General features: G+C 41.3%; 1 protein-coding gene across 2 annotated transcripts in view; it reads left to right on the forward strand.

The window, feature by feature from the left end:
* VEPH1 (ventricular zone expressed PH domain containing 1) overlaps window positions 1-20,565 on the forward strand; it is a 217,762-nt gene that overhangs the window by 51,175 nt on the left and 146,022 nt on the right. For both annotated transcript variants that reach the window (XM_021702584.1, XM_021702585.1), the window contains exons 4-5: window positions 3,125-3,291; window positions 16,539-16,748. In XM_021702584.1, coding sequence (XP_021558259.1) covers window positions 3,125-3,291; window positions 16,539-16,748 — 377 coding nt within the window. The remainder of the gene's footprint in view (window positions 1-3,124; window positions 3,292-16,538; window positions 16,749-20,565) is intronic.

Consider the following 20,565-nt stretch of genomic DNA (forward strand, 5'->3'; position numbering starts at 1 on the left):
TTCTACAAATCAAGAAGAAAACACAAACATCCCAATTGAAAATAGGCAAAGGATACAAATGGTCAAATCGTGGAAGGGGAAATGACCTGTAAACATATTAAAAGGGCGCTTAACTGCACAAGCAGTTAAGGAAATGAAGATGAAAACAACAACAACAAAAATGAGATACCATGCCACACTCCACCAGACTGGCAATAACCGATGTCTGTCAAAACCAAATGTTGGCAAAGATAGGAGCAACAGAAACACTCATGCTGCTGGTGGGTGTGTAGATCATTATAATCATGATGGTAGGCAGAATAATGCCCCCCAAGTGTTCACGTCTTCATCCCCACAACCCGTGGACATGTTATGTTTCATTGCATTGAAAATGCAATTAAGGTTGCTACATATAATATGGAGATAATCCTAGATGATACACATGGGCCCAGTGTATTCACAAGGGTTCTTTAAAAGTGGAAGAGAGAGTCAGAAGGGAGAATCAGAGGAAGAGATATGATGATAGCAGCAGAGTCAGAGAGGTGCTCGCTCTGTTGCTGACTTTGAAGATGGAGGAAGGGAACTCCAAGGAATGATGATGGTCTCTATAAACTAGAAAAGTCAAGGAAACCAATTCCCTTCTGCAACCTCCCAGAAGGAGCTCAGCCCTTCCAATGCCTGGATTTTAGCCCAGTGAGACTCACAGAAGACTTCTGAACTATAGAAATATAAGGTGAGAAGTTGTGTTATTTTGGACCACTAAGTTTTTGGTAATTTCTTACAGCAGCTATAGAAAACTAATATAACCACACTGCAAAGAAATTTTGGAAGATCTAGAAACTTAACTCCCAGGGACATAGCCTCTGCTTTGCTACTTAATTATGTGGTCCAGGGACCATCAGCAACACCTGAGAGCTTGTTAGAAATGCAGATTCTCAAGCCCTGCTGAATCAATATCTATGGTTTAACAAGATACCCGGGTGATTTCTAAGCACACTAAGCTTAGAGGCAGTACCCTAGGGAAGATCTCCCATTTATGAACAAAGAAATAAGTATAAAAATTGCAGCACTATTGGTAAAAAGCATCATCATCATCATCTTCATCATCATCATGGTAATGTCTTTCAACCATAGAGTATATGAATAAATTGTTGCCTATTTATACAATAGAATACCATATAGCTGTGAGAATAAGTGAAGGAGAGCTTCTTGGAGCTAAAACTTCAGCACAATGTTGAATGTAAAAAAATTAAATGTTGCAAAGAGATTTGTACAGTATGAGTACTATTGATACAAAATTGTAATGCATGCAAAACAACACTATAGAATGTTTGTTGGTAGATACACATGCAAGCAAAATGTAAAAACATTCATGAAGATGATGGAATACCAACTTTAGGATGGTGGTTGCCCTTGGGGAGAAAAGGAAATGAATGAGTGGGATAGGAAGCGATTTTGGCACGAGGTTGTTTTGACAAAGCTGGCTGGTGGGCACAACCCTATTCTTTATATTATTGCCTCATTTGTCTAATGGTTTCAAATATTCCATAATTTTTAAAAATATTAGTTTATAAATGGAATTTATAGGATTTCTCTTTTTTCTCTGAATTTATAGGATTTCTACATCAAAGTGTCTTCATCAGTTTCTAACTTAGAAAAAAATTTTTACACATTTATTTTTGCATCATTTGACCGAAATTCAAGTCAGCTGAAAATGACTAATCTGGAGTCTTTCCCTTCAAGGCTCTCAGGGTGTTTAATGAGTATTGTACCAAAAGCCTTACACCAGTTTCCTGTCTTCAATTCCAAAGAGAGTGTTATTTATCATGAAATTCTTTAGAGATTGATCAGTATGTCTACATAATTAAGTTCTAGGATCTGTTGTACCCTGTACAGACTGGCTGGGCATTACATTTAAAATTCCTGATTTTTAAGGAAAAGCTCTTGGTTAAAAGAGACAGAAAACAAACAAAATAAAGCAATGTGTTGTGTATGGACACAACATTTAAAAAAAAAACAAACCCTGAATATTTCTAATACTTTGCACTCTGTGGGCATATGACCAAAATCTGCTGGAGACTAATTCTATGAACCGCATGTGGGAAAAGCAATTCTCATTATTTATCATCATCCGTATACATTTAATTTGATCCAGAATCATCCTTCTATTAATTTTAGTCACTGATATTCTGAAAATGATAGCCTTTCGTCCTATTCTCATATCTAAATGTCCTTTATATATGGACATCTCCCTTCTGTTTGAGAAAGGTCTATATATGTGTAATCACTGCTGCCTACTTGATTCCTTCTGTGTCTTTCTTCTATATACAAAGCCAAATTTAAAGTAAATAGACACCAAAAAAAATTTTCTTCAAGAAATCCCTAGAAACCAATTCTCCTGGGACATTTAAGTACTTGAGAGGATTTTAAGAAAAAATCCATACTAAAGTGATAAGCAGATGTTTCCCATATGTTGTTTGCAGATAAGTCCCTGTAGCTTATGCAATATCTTTTTTTTGAGATTTTGCCATTTTAAATCCAGTTGTCCATACATGTCTTTGAGGCAAATCATGTGTGACAAACAAGCTGAGTCTAAACTTCTGTTGAAATAGTACAGAAATTGGGGATTTAAATTTGCATTGCTACTTTTCTAACTATTCATAAAAATAAGGCAGCGTTGCCATATGTCAGTTGTCTAAATCATGCCTCTGTATCTCTCAGGAACGTGAATACATTCCTCCGCACTTTTTTCAGTTCAGGTTCATCCTTATGGCACTGCTTAGTTTTCATTTAAACAGCATCCAAATGTTGTTTCTCGTCAGGAATTCTTTATCAGAATTGTTTCCTTCTTAAGGGTGTGGTCTGGTTACTGTCAAATTTTCCTCTTTCCCCATGTTGCATTACTCTGGAAAACTTTTTCATTAGATAATAAATAAATAAATAAAATATTCCCTTTTACGGAATCCATTTAAGTCATGCTTTAGTGATTTTTCAGAATAAGATGCTGTGTTATTTTTAGCGGAGGACTTGGCCATCACTCCACGCTATTTAATGAATAAGCGCAAAGATTATTGCATTGATAATAAATGTGTTTCTACTGCCTGTGAGCTAATACTCATCATTCCCGGTATTGTTCCCTCAACAGGCAACGCCATGTTGTTGAGGGTGTTGCCCGCTGTGTATGAAAAGCAGCCTCAGCCAATCAACAGACACCTGACAGAACTCCTGGCCTTGATGTCTCAGCTAGAACAACCAGAACAGTACCATCTTCTCCGGCTTTTGCATGTAGCCGTGAAGAGAAAGCAACCAGAGGTAAAAAGCAAAAGCACATCACATATTTGATGGTCCACACAACCAGGCATGTTTCTGGGTATGAGGACGGGATGTATGCTCCAGATTTCCTCCCTCCTGCGCCCAACACACCCATCTTTAAATGAAAGCCCTCATTCACTTTTTCTAGAACCGTGAAAGTGAGGAGGTGATGGCAGAGGTTGGGTACTGTGTTATGGTTCCCCAGAGAAACAGAACCAACAGGACACATATATCGTGAGCAACTGGAATTGGCTTATGCAACTATGAGACTGAGGAGTCCTGCCATACACCATTTGTAAGCTGAGGACCCAAGAGAATGAGTGGTGTAGTTCCAGTCTGTGTCCAAAGGCCTGACGAGCGGGAGAATCAATGGTGTGAGCATTGGGCCAAGTCTGAAAGCTTCAGAACCAGATGGCTGATGGTATAAGTCGCAGTCCAAGGGCAGGAGAGGACCAATGTCCCAGCTCAACCCAACCCCTCATATTCAGGCCCTCAGCAGTTTCAAGGAAGCCCAACCATATTGGGAAGGGCAATCTGCTTTACTCATTCTACCAATTTAAATGCCAGTCTCCTCTGGAAACACTCTCACAAACACACCCAGAATAATGTTCAAGCAAATGTGTGGGCACTCGATGACCCAGTGAAGTTGACACATAAAATTAACCATAACAGGCACAGTACTAAAAACAGAACAAAGGTAAAACCTGTCACTATGGCAGAAAAGCTTGAATTGAAGTTGAGTGTGGCCATGCAGTCCCAGGAATCTGTGGTTTCTCAGAGAGGGCCAAGGAAATGACCTGCACATGGGGAAGTCAGCCTGGAGTGAGAGCAAACAAAGGCTCGTTTTCTAGATAGCAAGTTAGTTGTTGGTTTTTTGGAATCAAATACAAAATTGTAATAATTAGGATGATTGTGATGATCAGTCACAGAATACCCAACCCATGCTGGTTTAAATGATAAAAGGAATTTATTAGCTAATGGAATGGGGAAAAATACCTTCTGATGAGGTGGTTGATCCAGGAGTCAAATAATACAAACAGAATAGTTTTCCTATTCTCTATTTCTCAGATTTGATTTCTGATTTTTGGCTTCCATTTTCAGCAGGCTTTCTCCTTGTGGATTCCGTACAGGTCCAAGGGGCTCTCTAGGCACCATGCTTCTACCTCCTCTCCCCACCCCACCAACATCCAAACAAAAGTCCTGATATTCTCTGTTTAGGACACACAATGTACCCCTGGTGCTTCTGCTGACCCCTAAAGATATTCAGATAGAGTCTAAAGACTGACAGGAGGGGGAAAGTAGAAATGGATTATGGAAGGTACCCAAACATGTGCACAAGTGAAGATTAAAGGTCAACCCAAGGTTTTATCAATTATGATTGCAACTCTGTTTCATTTCCTGAGTGAACATTAAGGTGAATAATGGAACATTTGAAGTCAACATTCAAATTCTTCAAAGAAAAGCAGGCAAGAATGGTCATATGCATGACTAACCACAATAGGCTACAAATGCCTGGTGGTAAGGAACGATTTCTTCTTTTCTTCTGTATCCCAGACCTTGGCATAGTATCTGATAGCACTCAGTAAACATTCACAAAACCAAACAGAATAAAACAGGGTGATAAATATTCTGCGGATGGTATAAACAGAAGGAGGGGCAATGATTTCTGCCTTAGGGAGAAATACGTAACATGAAGATTCACAATGGGAGTGGCATCAAGGCTAACCTTGAAGAATGGGAGTTTTGGTCCAGGTGGAACAGAGGGGCAAAGGGCCTTGAGGAGATGGGGACAGGGCTGGGAGTCCTGGACATTGGAGCATAGACTTGGGCCCTATCCCTAGAGACTTCCAATTCAGTAGCTCTGGGAAGGGGCCCTGGATTCTGCCCTTTTCCAAGTTCTCAGGTGATGCTTTTCCTGCTGCTTCAGACCACACTTTGAGTAGCTAGGTAGGAGGTTGGGATGAGGACTGGGGACATCTATGTTACCTGGTGTGCATTTTTGCTTTTGCTCTTAGAGCAATATATTGTCATTATTTTTGCATGACTGCCTTTCCCAGTGCACTCTAAACTCCTTGAGGGACCTGTGTCTGCATATTTACATGCACTCCCTAGCATAGTGCTGCACACACAGTAGGATTTCAATAAAAAGTTGTTGAATTCAGAAATGAATAAATGACCAGAAGAGACCAGATTGGAGACCATGGAGAACCAGGGAAAAGATGTTGCAGTCTCCAAAGGGTGTAAAGTGCCTCAACAGGATCAAGATCTAGAGAAGTAAAGGAGCCTGGAGAGGGGAACTGAACTTAGATTTGGCAACTGGGGACTCCCCAGGGCATTGCCTGGGTGAGTGGGGTGAGGAGTGGTGATCATCTATTATGGATTGTGTGTGGAGGGAAGGTTAGGAACTGACTGCATGAGTGTAGAAGTTTAGAGGAAGTAAGGAGAACTAAAATAAATCCTTTGGAATGCCTTGATCTTTCCCAAATACTTCTGCTAACCACATACAAATTGAACCTCACAACTATTGACCCTTTTCACTAGTGGGGCATTTGGGTCTTTTTATTTAACTGTGCTCAAAATCCCAATACATTCATAAAGGAGGGGAAGCAAAAGCATGTAGTAGGAGCTGCCAGATCCTAGGCCCTCAATGAATGTTGGTTAAGGTACCAAGATGCACTGGACTCCTGGCTAGGGTTGGAGATTGGCAAGGCTTCAAGGAGGACAGTTTTGCTTTTAGCCATTTTAGCTTGTTCTGAAGTTGTTTATTTAAATTCCTAGCTCTTGAATCTCCACATTTCTCATTTTCTTCAACCATAATATAAGAATAATCACCTTCCTGATATGCCTTGCAAAGATTTTGTGATGTCTAAATCATGTAAAAATATGTAAAAATAAACCAATCTATGCCTAAAAATTAAAAATAAAATAAAACCCAGGAACAATGAAGGGATTGAAGATGTGGAACAAAGTACTAGCTGGAATCAGGAGCTAGAGAAAGTGAGAATGAATACCAGAGCGTAAGTGGAAGAATCCATTTGGGAAAGAATTAAGGACAGAAAGTTAGAGCAAGACCATAGTAGAGTTTGGGCAAGGAGTAGAGTTGGGGGATCACTGGATCACCCAAGCGGAGGCTCAGAGTGAAGGGCACAGAAGGGGTGAGGTACTTGTTTCCCATCCCCGCTGAAACAAATGACCATAAACTTGGTTTAAGACAGCACAATTTATTATCCTCCAGTTCTCGAGATCAGAAGTCCCAAATGGGTCAGCAGGGCTGCACTCCTTCTGGAGGCACTGGGGAGAAATCTGTTTCCTTGCCCTTGTCCAGCTTCTGGAGGCTGTCTGCCCTGCTCAGCTCCTGTCCTGCCTCCCTCTGACCTCTGCTTTTCTCATCACATCTCTGACTCTGAGCCTCCCCCCACCCTTCTAAGGGCCCATGTAATCACCTTGGTGTCACCCAGATGATCCAGGACTATCTCTCCATCTCAAGACCTTAACTTAATTATACCTGCAAAGTCCCTTTTGCCACACAAGGCAACATCATCATGGGTTCTGGGGATTAGGGTGTATATACATCTTTGGGGAGTCATTATTCTGCCTACCACAGATAGAGCCTGGGGACCAGATGATATGGGGGATAGGGAGGGGTGACCAAAAGGCCAAACTTGGTTTCATAAAGGAGGCAGCTGGCATGCCATTTTATCTGCAGCCTGTAAGCAAGAGCAAAACATAGTTTTTGGAAAGGCAGGTTCAATAAAAATTCAAGGGGAATCTAGGGAGAGTAAATTAATTCAATTAATTTCCCATGGGCTAAGGCTGGACATAAAGGTAAATGAAACCAACAGGAGGCTCACTTATAGGAAGGGGGAGGGAAAAGACTTGGGGGTCTCCCCACCTAAAAAGATGGAGTCCAAGAGTGAGGGTGGCACCACGTGTGGCATTCAAAGAGGTCCCATCAGACACCTGGTTACAGCCCCTCTGTGGCTGAGAGACTCAGGAAAGGACATTCATAATCAGGCCCCTGACCACTGTCTGTTCTCACAGGGTCTCTTTAACTCTAACACCTTGAACAATTATACAGTCCTAAACACCATAGATGGACACTCTTCTCTCAGTGCACTGAGTTTTTATACATATATGCTATGTTCTTCACCTAGAATGTTCTTCCCTCACCACTACCACTCTTCCTGCGCTGACTATTCCTAGTCCTTAGACAACTACTTAGATATCAGTTTCTTGGCAGGAATCTTCTCTGACTCCTTCCTTCCCCGCCATCTCTGCCATAGCAAATTTCACATTGTAATGAATCTGTCTCTACTGGTCTCTCTCTCTGGGCCACCTTGGCTGTGATGCAAATGCTGGAGACGTGACCACCTTGTTCACCACTGTGTCCCTGATGCCTTGCATAATATCTGGCACACAGAAGTCACTTCATGGATATTTCTTAGTATTAGTGCCTAATTTTGCAGAGGACTTTCTCATTCATAAAGGACTTCTTTTTTTTAGCATCTAATCCTACCAATTTAATTTACTCTTACCAATAACTCTAAGATGCGTTATTTTTTTCTCTGTTTTTCACCACTCAAAATGGGTATTCTGGGAGGTTCACTTGCCCCTATCACACAGGTAGTAAGAAGTAGGTGACAAGTCCAGGACTCTGACTCCCAACCCCCTTCTCTCTCCTCGGCCTGGGGAAATAAGCAAGCAGCCAGGCATACCTTGTTTTATTGTGCTTCACTTCACTGTGCTTTGCAGATATTGTGTTTTTTACAAATTAAAGGTTTGTGGCCACCCTGCATCAAGCAATGCTATGGACACTATTTTCCCAATAGCATTTGCTTACTTTGTGTCTCTGTGTCACATTTTCATAATTCTCGCAGTAATTCGAACATTTTCATTATTATTATATTTGTTATGGTGATCCATGATCAGTGATCTTTAATGATACTACTGTAATTGTTTTGGGGTACCCCAAACTGCACCTATATAAGATGGCAAACTTAATAGGTAAGTGTGTGTGTTTTGGCTGCCCCATCGATCCTCCATTCCCCATCTGTCTCCCTCTCCCAGGGCCCCCCTATTCCCTGAGACACAACACAATTGACATTAGACCACCTTAGAACCCTAGAAAAACCTCCAAGAGTTCAAGTGAAAGGAGGAAAAGTAGCTCTCTCACTTTAAATAAAAAACTAGACTTGATTAAGCTTAGTGAGGAAGGCATGTCAAAATCCGAGATGGGTCAAAAGTTAGGCCTCTTGTGCCAAATATTGGCCTCTTAGCTAAGTTATAAATGTAAAGGAAAAGTTCTTGAAGAAAATTAAAAGTGCTACTCCATTGAACACATGAATGATAAGAAAGCAAAACAGCTTTATTGCTGTTGTGGAGAAAGTGTGAGTGGTCTGGATAAGTCATCAAACCAGCCTGACATTTTCTTAAGCCAAAGCCTAGTCCAGATCAAAGCTCTAAACTCTCTTCAGTTCTTCAAAAGATGAAAGAGGTGAAGAGCTGCAGAAGAAAAGTTTGATGTTGAAGCTGTAGCAAGTTATGCAGAAGATCATGCTAAGAAAATTCATGAAGGTGACTACACTAAACAACAGATTTTCAGTGTTAATAAAACAGCCTTCTCTTAGAAGAAGATGCCATCTAGGAATTTCATTGCTAGAGAAGAGAAATCAATGCTTGGCTTTAAAACTTCAAAGGACAGGCTTCTCTTTTGTTAGGGGTTGATGCGACCGGTGACTTTAAGTTAAAGCCAATGCTCACTGACCATTTTGAAAATCCTAGAGCCCTTAGGAATTATGCTGAATCCACTCTGCCTGTGTTCTAGAAATGGAACAACAAAGCCTTGTTGACAGCACATCTGTTCACAACATGGTTTACTAAATATTTTAAGCCCACTGTTGAGACTTACAGCTCAGAAAAAGTGAGAGAGAGCAGGAGAGAGAGAGAGATTCCTTTCAAAATATGACTGCTCATTGACAATTCACCTGGTCACCCAAGAGCTCCGATGGACATGTACAGTGAAATTAATGTTTTCATGCCTGCTAACACAACATCCATCCTGCAGCCAATGGATCAATGAGTGATTTGAACTTTGAAGTATTACTTAAGAAATACATTTCATAAGACTGTAGCTACCAGAGATAGTGATTCCTCTGATGGCTCTGGGCAAAGTAAACTGAAAACCTTCTGGAAAGGAGTTACCATTCTAGACATCAGTAAGAACATTCATGGTTCATGGGGAGAGGTCAAAATATCAACATGAACGAGTTTGGAAGAAGTTGATTCCAATCTTTGTGGATGACTTTGAGGGGACCACAACTTCACTGGAGGAAGTAACTGCAGATACGGCAGAAATAGCATGAGAACTAGAATTAAAAGTGGAACCTGAAGTTGGGACTGAATTGCTACAACTTCATGATAAAATTTTAAGGTATGAAGACTTGCTTCTTTTGGAGGAGTGAAAAAAGTGGTTTCTTGAGCTGGAATCTACTCCCAGTGAAGACGTTGTGGAGATTGTTGAAATGATAACAAAGGATTTAGAATCTTACATAAACTTAGTTGATAAAGCAGCAGCAGGGTTGGAGAGGATTGACTCCAATTTTGAAAGCAGTTCTACTGTGGGTAAAATGCTATCAAATAGTATTGCCTGCTACAGAGAAATCATTTGTGAAAGGAAGAGTCCATCAATGTGGCAGATTTCATTGCTGTCTTATTTTAAGATATTGCCACAGGACCCCAACCTTCAGCAGCCATCATCCTGATCAGTCAGTAGCCATCAACATAAAGACAAGACCCTCTGCCAGCAAAAAGATTAGAACTCATTGAAAGCTCAGATGATGGTTAGCATTTTTTAACAATAATGTATTTTAGCTAAGATATATACATTTTTTAGACATAATGCTATTGCACACTTAATAGACTACAGTAGAGTATAAACATAACTTTTATATGCACTGGGAAACCAAAAAAGTCATTTGAAACTCTTTATTGTGCTGTTCACTTCAATGTGGTGGTCTGGAACCTCTCCAAGTTACTCCTATAGTGTTCCCAGCTGGTTACAGGAAGCAGAGGAGGGTAAACAAGGGGCACTAATAGTGATTGAACTAATGTCAAGTTCCGGACACTGTGTAGGTGTTTTACAACATTATCTCACTTATTCCCCACAACAATCTTTCCTTTGGTAAACAGAAAAGTCAAAGTTTGGAGGGGTAACAACTGTGGTGGTACAAAGGAGTGACAGTGAAGTGGCTTTTCACACCCTCTTCGTCTTTACCAGCCCTTCCAATTTTCATATGGGCAATGTCTGTGTCTCCCACTGGTCATTACAGTCACATTGCCCTCCCTAAGACTGCCACTTACAGAAAATCTGGGATGTCACTGGTTAGGTAGCTTTCCTAAAGTCATACAGATAAGGCTGGGCTACATCACAAATCCAGTCTAATTCTAGCCATTGAGACTTTTGGCCTCAATGCCCTGAAAAATTGAGGCTGTAAGGCTGTGGCTTGTGAAGCAGATGGGGGTTCCAAAGGGCACAATAGACAATGGCAGTCAGAAAGGTGAGCTAGATAGGAGAAGTAGGAATGGGGAGGACTGAATGAGGAGGAGAGAGTGAAAGAATTGTGGGTGCTGAGTGTGGATCCCAGAATGAAGAAGCAAGGGTTTAAGAAACAGCCATGGTGATGTGAATGGACCCTACCTGTGCCAGGGCCCTAGTGGGGGAAGAAGTTATAGCAGGGGAACAACCCAAACCTTTGTTTCCCATCAGCACTCCCCATCATGTTAAAGCAGGCCCGCACCTGCCTCCTATGGCTTATCACGCAGCTCTTTGTGAGCTCACACTTGATTACTGAGACGTGCAGGCCGTGAGCCAGAGAAACGCTGGATTCACCTTCTCTCTCTCACGTTCCTTAATTAGACAGTGGGCAAAAAGGAAGCAGGGCAGGGGTGGGGGTGGATGTTGTGGCTGACCAGGCAGGTGGGTCCCCTTCCTCCATCACTGCCCTCTGGGTATCCCTCTTTCAGGAAACCATCCTTCCTAGCTGGAGGGAGGCAGTTCCTGGCTAGTGATTCAGGCTGGAACCTCCAGAGAATCCTCAGGGTCCATTTATAGGAAAAGGCTGGGTGGTCAATTTTCCAAGTGGCCTTTTGGGGCTAAGTCTGTATTCTTGGCTGCCATAAACCATGCTGTAATCTAGCCAGCAAAAGAAACAGAATTTAGTAACTCATAAGAGCCCATCTGTTATTATCCCCAGGACTTGGGCCTCTAGCCCCAACCATACAGGAATGAGTGGCAGAAAATAGCAGTGTCAGCCCTCTGTTGGTTAATGTCCAAACCCAGAGGAACTGCTTTTGTGGTCTGGTCCCTAGAGGAGAGAGTCATTTTCTTGGATTTTCTCTCAACAGCTTAGACCATTCCTATTCACATACCTAATCCTACAGCACCTAACCCAGCATCATCTGGCTGACAATACTCAGAGGTCACTTTTGGTATTTATTTAAAATAAGAAGCCATTTGCAGAACATTAAGAAGATGGAGTGGTGGAATATATAGACTGTTCTACAATGGTCTCTGGAGCGGACGCATGGCTTTAAGAATATATATTTTGGGGGCACCTGGGTGGCTCAGATGGTTAAGCGTCTGCCTTCGGCTCAGATCATGATCCCAGGGTCCTGGGATTGAGCCCCGCATTGGGCTCCCTGCTCAGCTGGGGGCCTGCTTCTCCCCCTTCCTCTGCTTCTCCCCCTGCTCATATTCTCTCTCTATCTCTGTGTCTCGAATGAATAAATAAAAAATTTTTTAAAAAAAGAATATATATTTTGTCAGTATGGTAGGAGTAATTAGCAAATGAAGAGTGACAGTTATTACAGAATTTTGGAGATTAATAGATTGTTAATGCTGGCCAAATTAATTAGAAGAGAAATTGAGCCTGAGGACTAATTTAAGAGGGAGTACATAACCACACATGTACACAAGTGTGCACATACACAATAGCTCTAACTTTTATTCTATGCATAAGAATTGAAGTGTCATTTGCTGCCAATTAAGTTATGGTTCTATGTGTTCAGAGGCCCTACCCTCAAGGTCCCCATGGCCTGGGGTGATGAGACGCATCGACAAAACTTCAGGTCAATGACAAGATGCTAAGCCTGTCAGCATAATGCTTTGGGAGCACAAAAAAGGCAGTGATTAATTCTGCTCTGGAAGGAGTGGAGAAGCCAGAGATGGGTGCCTTCCCTGGGCTATTTACTTTAGAGGATCCTGGTCTGGCCCCCATCTCCGTGTTCCCCCGGTTTCCATGCATTCCTTCACCTACTAAATGTAGTCCAGGTAACTGGAACCTTGGAATCTTTTCCTGTGTATCTCCTTCCTGCTCCCAGGGCTTCAACAGGCCTGGTCCCTGGATCTGTTCTCCCAAGGACAGGCCATGCTGACAGTGTGACCCCACAGGCCTGAAGGGTATCCCAGATGAGCTTGCATATGTGGGCTGGGCTATTCACATACATGCATGCGCGACTCCTTGCAGGGCAAAGCCAGGGGCAGAAAGAAAAGAGGGGCAAGAAACGGGGTCTAGGGGTCATTTCTCTCTGTTCCCTCTATACAGGCCCAAAATTCCAAATTCAAAGCAGGCCTCCTAGATTGTTATAAAGGTGTATGTGTTAGGCAGAGGCATAGTTGCTGAGTATTTTAGTGTGTGGTGTGGCAACCTTTATTTGTCCTCTAGCTCCTGGTCCTGCATGTGTTAGAGTGGGCTATGGGGAAGGCCTCCCAGCAGTAGAGCCATTTGAGATGGGCTCTGAAAGCATCAGAGTTCTCTCTGTGTTCAAGCCAACTGTGGGTGATTGGTGGCATGTCTCTGGGTCAGAGTTCATGGTGGAAGAGGCAGCAGATATGGCCGTCAGTGAATGCCATGGCATTGGGATTCCAGCCATAGGCCATGAGAAATCTTTGAAGTCTTGACGTGATTATAATGGGGCTTTAGGACAATGACAGTAGAATAGGAGGAAGAGAGACTTGAGGCCAGGAGGCCAGTTGGGAAGCTCTTTCAGAGGTCTGTGCCACGAGGCTTATGGCCTGAATAAAGGCCATGTCGGCTTGCTCTCCGCCAGCCATGGGTGCTGTCTTAGTGGCTACTCTGCTCTCAGTGATGACACGGCTTCCTCTGAGAGATGAAGCAGCTCCCAATGAAGCAACATGAAAGAGAGCAGCCTAAGGAAATGTCCTGTGTTTAGAAAATAAAATTCCTTCTTATCCAAGAATAATTTATCTAAAGTGCAAAGCACCACTTGCCTTTCATGTGTGTGATAAACTTCAAGAAATATCTATCCTTTCTATCACCATCATAATAAGCTTTGGGCTATCAGGAAATTGCAAAATAATCAACTTTTGTTTAATTGGGAAAATTACTTTGTTTATACTATTCAAAGCTTCTCTTTGCTTCTATGGATTCAACTCTGCCTAAGCATATATATTCGCCTTGCGCCAGCTAGCTTGCTTGCTTGCTTGCTGGTTTTTTTTCTTTTGTCTTTTCCTTTTTGGGACATGGATACAATATTCTTTTGCATGGCTTGGGATGTATGGCTGGAGTTTAAATAAAATTGGCATGACTGGAAGCACATGTCATAGAGACCTTCATGTTCCAGGAATAGGACATGAAGAGTAAGGACTAGGAAATGGAATTTTATAGAATAGGGCAGGAAATGTGTAAGCATTTTCCATTCCTAAAAGACTCAGGTTAGGTATGCTGCCCTGACCCAGAGCAGCTGGCTGACACTTCTGCTTTATGTGCCAGGGATCTCTTGTGGTTTCTCCTGAAGGACATACAACCACTCCCAAATGCACAGGAAGCATTTATGGAACTGTTCATTCATATGTGCCATATATCGGAAACTAGCCATGGCCCTTCCTTCACAAGTACTGGATATGAATATCAAGTTTAAATTTATATGTAGGATAATTTTAGTCATCTCAAAATGTCTTTTTTATGTCCCTATTAGTTATCTTGTATATGACATGTGACAATATGTACGTTTAAACATTATGTACAACTATTCAACACTATGGGGAGGAGTGTAGAGGTTATTCAAATGCTACCCTGTAAAATCATCTAGACTTGTCTTCCTTTGATTTGTTCCTCAAATATTTATTGACTCATCTTCTGGCCAGGCTCTGTGCTAGGCTTTGGGTATACAATGGAGTACAAATTAGAATTGAGTCTTGACCTTGTAGAGTTTTTAATCCAGCCTGCAAAACAGACATCTAGACCAGCAATATGAAGAAAGCATGAGAAGGGTTTGCTGGGAGACATTTAGGGTATGATAGGGGCCTCAGCCAGGACATTGGACTGAGTGGGGAGAGAAGGGAGTAGAGGAAGGTTTTTAAAGGAAACAGCAGCTAATCTGAGGCCTCAAGAATGAGGAGTGTCCAGCAAAATAGGGGCAGTAAGAATTGTAGGCAGAGTGGATCACATGAGTAAAATACTAGATGCAAGAGAAAACTTAGCAGGTCCACAATTTTTTTTTTTTAAATCAACAAGGTTGAATATGATATGTGATAGAATCTGGATGGGGAGGGTAGGATAGGTAAGATAAGTCTAGAAAGATGGATAGGAGTCCATTCAGAAAAGGTATGTTAAACCTCTATCTGGAGAGCAATGGCAAATTAGTGAAGTATGTTAAGCAGAGGAAGGGTCACCATCGTGGCCACAAAGCAGAAAAGGAATTGAATGGACGAGATTGAAGGCAGAGAGAATAATTAGAAAGCTGTTGGCATAATGCCAGTTTGGGATGATGGGATCAGTGGTCTCAGCTTAGATGTGCCTGCTGAGAGAGTACTTCCCTGACCCCAGCCTAAACTAGGGCCCCAGGACAGTCTCTCACAGTACCTTGTATTTCCCCGGTATGGCATTTATTAGAATTTATGATTATACATTTCCTTTGTAATTATTTGTTTTACCAAATGTCTCCTTTACTAGACAGTGAAGTATTCCACAAAGGCAGGAACCTGTCAGATTTATTAGCAGCTGTAACACTGGCACCAGAACACTCCCTTGCAAATAGGGAGGACTCGATAAATATTTGTGAATGAATGAGTTCTCGAAGAAATGAATGAAAATGAAGGGAAGTGGAGAGATCTGTGGGATACTTGAGAGGTGGAATCAATAAAACTTGGTGGTTGCTTGGATGAGGCTGCTGAAAAGGGAGAGACAGCAGTCAAGAGTGACTCCCAGATTTCTGGCTTGAGTAGCCAGGCAGATAATGGTGCCATTTATGGAGAAAAGGGATACTTAAGGCTAGAAAGGGAAGTGGGAGAAATAGGTTTTTGGCAGGGGGTGGATTATAAATTTAGCAGGTTGAGCTGAGTATCAGATTCTCTTTTAATACTGGAAGCTACATTTCAGGTCGACCTTACCAAAAAAAGTAACAAACCAAAAGAGCAAACCAACATCAAAAAAGAAATCAGCAGAGTAGAACTATGGATGGGCAAATTGTTTTTACTTTATTGTTCAGTTTTCCATGGGTCATCCTTTCTAATTATTTTATTTTAGCAGACAAAACAATTCATTAACTTGTCAGTGTGCAACATGTCTATTAATATTAACATAGTGACTTTATTCTACAAAAGGTCACATTTTCTCTAATATGAATTATTGTATCTTTGTATTCACAAAAGCATTCCAAGTCAAGAAAGCAACATTAGGGTATCAGGAATATGGTAGAAATTATTTTACATTGGTAATCTTTTTTATCTTAGTACATTTTTGTGATCAAAATGGAAAATTGAAGAAAATGTAAAAGCTCTTTCTTGCTTTCTTATTTTTATTATTAAATATTTCCAAGGCATACTTCTCCAGCTTGAAGGCTTTCATTAAAGTCATCAAGGATCTTTGACATACTTATATCATATTGCCCTTTAGATTACAGCTCTCATGGTGGGTTAGAGGAAATGTAATATTCCTGGTGAGGACATAACACATCAAAACTTGATTTATGATTAGCGGTATCTAAAAATTTTTGTAAACTTTACTCTTCAGTAGCAGAGCACAGATGAGAAGAAACTGAATCCTCTGAAACTTTATTATAAATTTTAAATTCCAGACTTGGGGGATATGCTTGAGTTCCAGCAAGGGCAATAATCTCAGAATGTGTTGACTTTAGATTTCATGCAAAAAATATTAGATTGATTCTGATTTAATTAATTTTCCTCCTTGTTTCTCTTTCTTCTCTTCTCCTCTCTTTTCTTTTTGTAGGTGGCTCAGAAGTGTATTCCTTTCCTAATCGGGCATTTGAAAGACTCAACCCATAATGATGTCATCCTAAACATCCTCACAGAGATAGCAGGCTATGAACCTGTGGCTTTGAACAGTTTTCTTCCAATGCTGAAAGAGATTGGTGAGAGATTCCCCTACCTCATCGGACAAATGGCAAGAATCTATGGAGCTGTGGGGCATGTGGATGAAGTAAGTTTGGCTTTTTTCTCTCCATTTCCCTAAATTCCTTTGGTGCTTCATCCATTGGGGGCTCTCTGACCTCCAAATTTGTCCTGGAACTTCTGAGAGTTCCCATTTTCTCTTTTAAAAACTTTTGCATGGACAGTGGCCTTTGGATCAAGGGCACATTATAGCAGGGCTAGGTGGAAGGTTCAGGAAGTAAGGATCTCATTGCTGGCCAAGTGTCACCTGAGGCAGGGGAAGGATTAAAATGGAGGGATCACTATGACAGTTTCAAGACCACTTTGTAATAACAATAACCAATAAAAGCGTTGTGTTTCATTTCTGGTTGCAGTTTTGCTTAAGGAAACCATCAGGAAGCATAGGGTTAGGTCTTAGACATACCTATTAATAAGATCATAGCTATCCTGTCAATAAATACCTGGATTCAGTATCGTTTGAGCCCTCTGGATGATGTTACTTGGAAGAGTGAAATAAATGTTCATGCATGCTTAAAAGGTGTAGCCTAAATATTTGCATAATAGAATCTTTTGGCAGGAAGAGCAGAATGCCATCAGTTTGTGGGGATTAGGCAACCAAGAAACCATTTCCAGAAATTCGGGTTCTAAAGGGTATGCATGCATGCATGTGTCTGATGATTTTACATTGGGATTTAGGATTTTTATATTTTCAAAATAAAAGCAAATATATAATTGATAAAAGGAAGCTTTTACTTTCACCCACTTACGTATAATGCAGTTTCCTATAAGATAAATATAAAATTGTACAACTCTTAAAAGGGAGTTCACAGTTCATCAAGTTCAACCCCTTGATTCTAAAAACTAGAAAAGTTGAGTGGCTTACCCAGACTGAGACTGGGTTAGTTGGTGACCCAGCTGGAGTTAGGTCTTTGCTATCCTTGGCACTCTTCAAATTTGTCTTAGAATGGATCTTTGGTTCTGTTTTATTTTATTTCTGCTGAGATTTGCCAATGGCCTGGTGACTGGGAGGCTTCCTTCTGGTGGAAGGTGTTTCTCTAGCTTCCCAGAAGAAGGTGGGAGACCAGAGCTGCCAAGCAGCCTGTAACTGTCAACATGAGGGGGGGATCTTGTAAAAGGATTACTTTGGTGTGGACATGCTGCTTAATATAATCCCATTCTATCCACTGCTGTTGAGAATGTCTCACACCGGCCACGATCTGCCTTCTGGCAACACTTTGCCATGCCTGTCACCTTTACTGCCAGGAGAACCTGCTGGTGTGCCCAAGTGCTTTTAGAACAACTTCAGCTGACAGCTGTTTGACTGAATCTGCTGACCTTGCATTTTGTAGGTAACAAAAATTCAACCTCTGATGTGTGAGGCCCTGGAATCTTGAAAAAGTGAACTCTTCCTGCACTTTAATAATAGTTCTTTTAATCCCAAATACACTTATGATTCATTAATGTGTTATAATGCACACTGGAAGTGAATAAACTTCCCACAGAAAATGTAATCTGTTAAAAAAAAAAAAAACCATCAAAACACCGGCCACATACAATTATATCATTGAAGTTTACCTGAACTAAGGCTAACCTGATAGAGAGTGGCCTGTTAGGGTGACATTTGCATGGCTCTGGTTGGGTGCAGGGAGAAGGAGAGGGGATCCAAAGAGCCTAAGGAATCACTTATTTCAGAATTCAGAGTATCAAAATATTTGCACCTCACTCTCCCCCCAGTCTCTCATTTTCATGTGTCCATGAAGGCATCTATGTTTGAGGGCGAAAAATTTTTTCTGGTGGTTCTGACTCACCTCCCCAGCAAAGAACAATTCTAGATCAAATGCCTTCCAAATGTACCTAGATGTCAGGATTACATGGGGAGATTTTTAAATAATATAAGTTCATGAGACTCATAGAAAATCTATTAAATCAGAATCTCCAGGAAAGGGACCCAGGAATCTGGATTTGTAGGACCCTGTGCCAGGTAATTCTTTTTTTTTAGATATTTATTTATTTATTTATTTATTTATTTATTTATTTATTTATTTGACAGAGAGAGAGAGACACAGCGAGAGAGGGAACACAAGCAGGGGGAGTGGGGGAGGGAGAAGCAGGCTTCCTGTGGAGCAGGGAGCCCGATGTGGGGCTCGATCCTAGGACCTTGGGATCATGACCTGAGCCTAAGGCAGATGCTTAACCGACTGAGCTACCCAGGCGCCCTGCTGTGCCAGGTAATTCTGATGCAGCTGTGGATCAGTATGTGAGATCCCTTGATGTAAAGTATTTAAAGCATTTTCTATCTTAGACTTAGAATCAGGTCTTGTCCATCACTCTTGCTGCCTTCCTCCATCAAGCCATGTGAATCAATTAAAACTTTTCCAGACTACTGATCTAGCAGTTTAGATTAGGTATGGTTGAGAGTAACACAAAAATTCAATGCAATAGTGGCTTAAACAAAGACTGTCATTTATTTCTCTCACACTTAAAGAAGTCTAAGAAGCAGTCAGTCTAGAAATCTATGTTTCAGAGACCCATCCTTGAGCACACCAGAGAACACATAACTTCTGTGTCGTGGTCCAAGGTGGCTACTTATCTCTACCCATCAAGTCAGTGTTTCAACCAGCAGGAAGGTGAAAGGAAAGAAGAACTCTTCCAGATAGTCAAACACAACCTACTATTCATATCCCCTTGGCTACATAGAACCAAGCTGCATATGACCATACCTAGCTGCAAGGGAGGCTGGAGCATGTAGTCTGGATTCAGCTGGTTACATAGCAAGAGAAAAGGGCAGAAATAATGTCGGAGGGCAAATAATGCCTCTGTTGAAGCTTGGCAAGTCATTTCATTTCTCTCAGTCTCTTTTCTCTCTCAACAAGAACATCCTTGCACAGGTTTACCTCCCTTCTGCTCTGATATTATTGATTTCATTATTCTATTTCATTTAAGACCAGCCTGACCATATCACCTATAAATGTCAGTCAGCCTCCTTTACTGAGAAATAATGATCCTCTTATTTGTTTCTAACACCTAAAATACCACCATTAGAAAATCTTTCTTTTAGCTTTGAAGAACAATAAAGTTCAGATGTCCCAAGAATAAGTGTGGTCATCTAAGCAGCTCTTTTTTTTTTTTTTAAAGATTTTATTTATTTATTTGAGACAGAGAGAATGAGAGACTGAGAGCATGAGAGGGAGGAGGGTCAGAGGGAGAAGCAGACTCCCTGCTGAGCAGGGAGCCCGATGCGGGACTCGATCCCGGGACTCCAGGATCATGACCTGAGCCGAAGGCAGTCGCTTAACCAACTGAGCCACCCAGGCGCCCCTAAGCAGCTCTTAACAGATTCATTTGAGTGAGCCTGTTCAACTCCCTAAAAATCTTATGGAATCATATTCCCAAAGACCAAAACCAGCAGGGAAGATATATATATATGTGTATTTCTACCCAGCCTCGTTCTAAAAGGAAACATGAAGTTACTGAAGTACATTGCCAGGTGGGTCTGAGGGCAGAAGTTAGGGTCCCGGACACTTATGGAGGAGGGAATTGCAGTAAAGAGGGAGCAACAGGAACTTTGTCCCGAAAAAAACCCACCATTTTCTGTGTGGAGAACTTGGTCTATGGAGATAAAGAGACATGGTAATATATGACATGGAAATATTTCGGGTATTAATGGTAAGACAGCCATGGTACCTTATGACCTCAGGCCCTAGGATTCTCTCTCACCCTGTCCTGTCTAAAAATTGACTTCATTTAGAAATTTTTCTCTTTGCACCAAAGTAGGATTTTCGGATGTATTTAGGGTTTTCAAGTATCAGATGATGACATTGCTAGGATTTAAATGATTTTAGAAATGCAGAAAAGCCAATCCAACT

This window comes from Neomonachus schauinslandi, chromosome 1, assembly GCF_002201575.2.
Source record: "Neomonachus schauinslandi chromosome 1, ASM220157v2, whole genome shotgun sequence".
Taxonomy (NCBI): domain Eukaryota; kingdom Metazoa; phylum Chordata; class Mammalia; order Carnivora; family Phocidae; genus Neomonachus; species Neomonachus schauinslandi.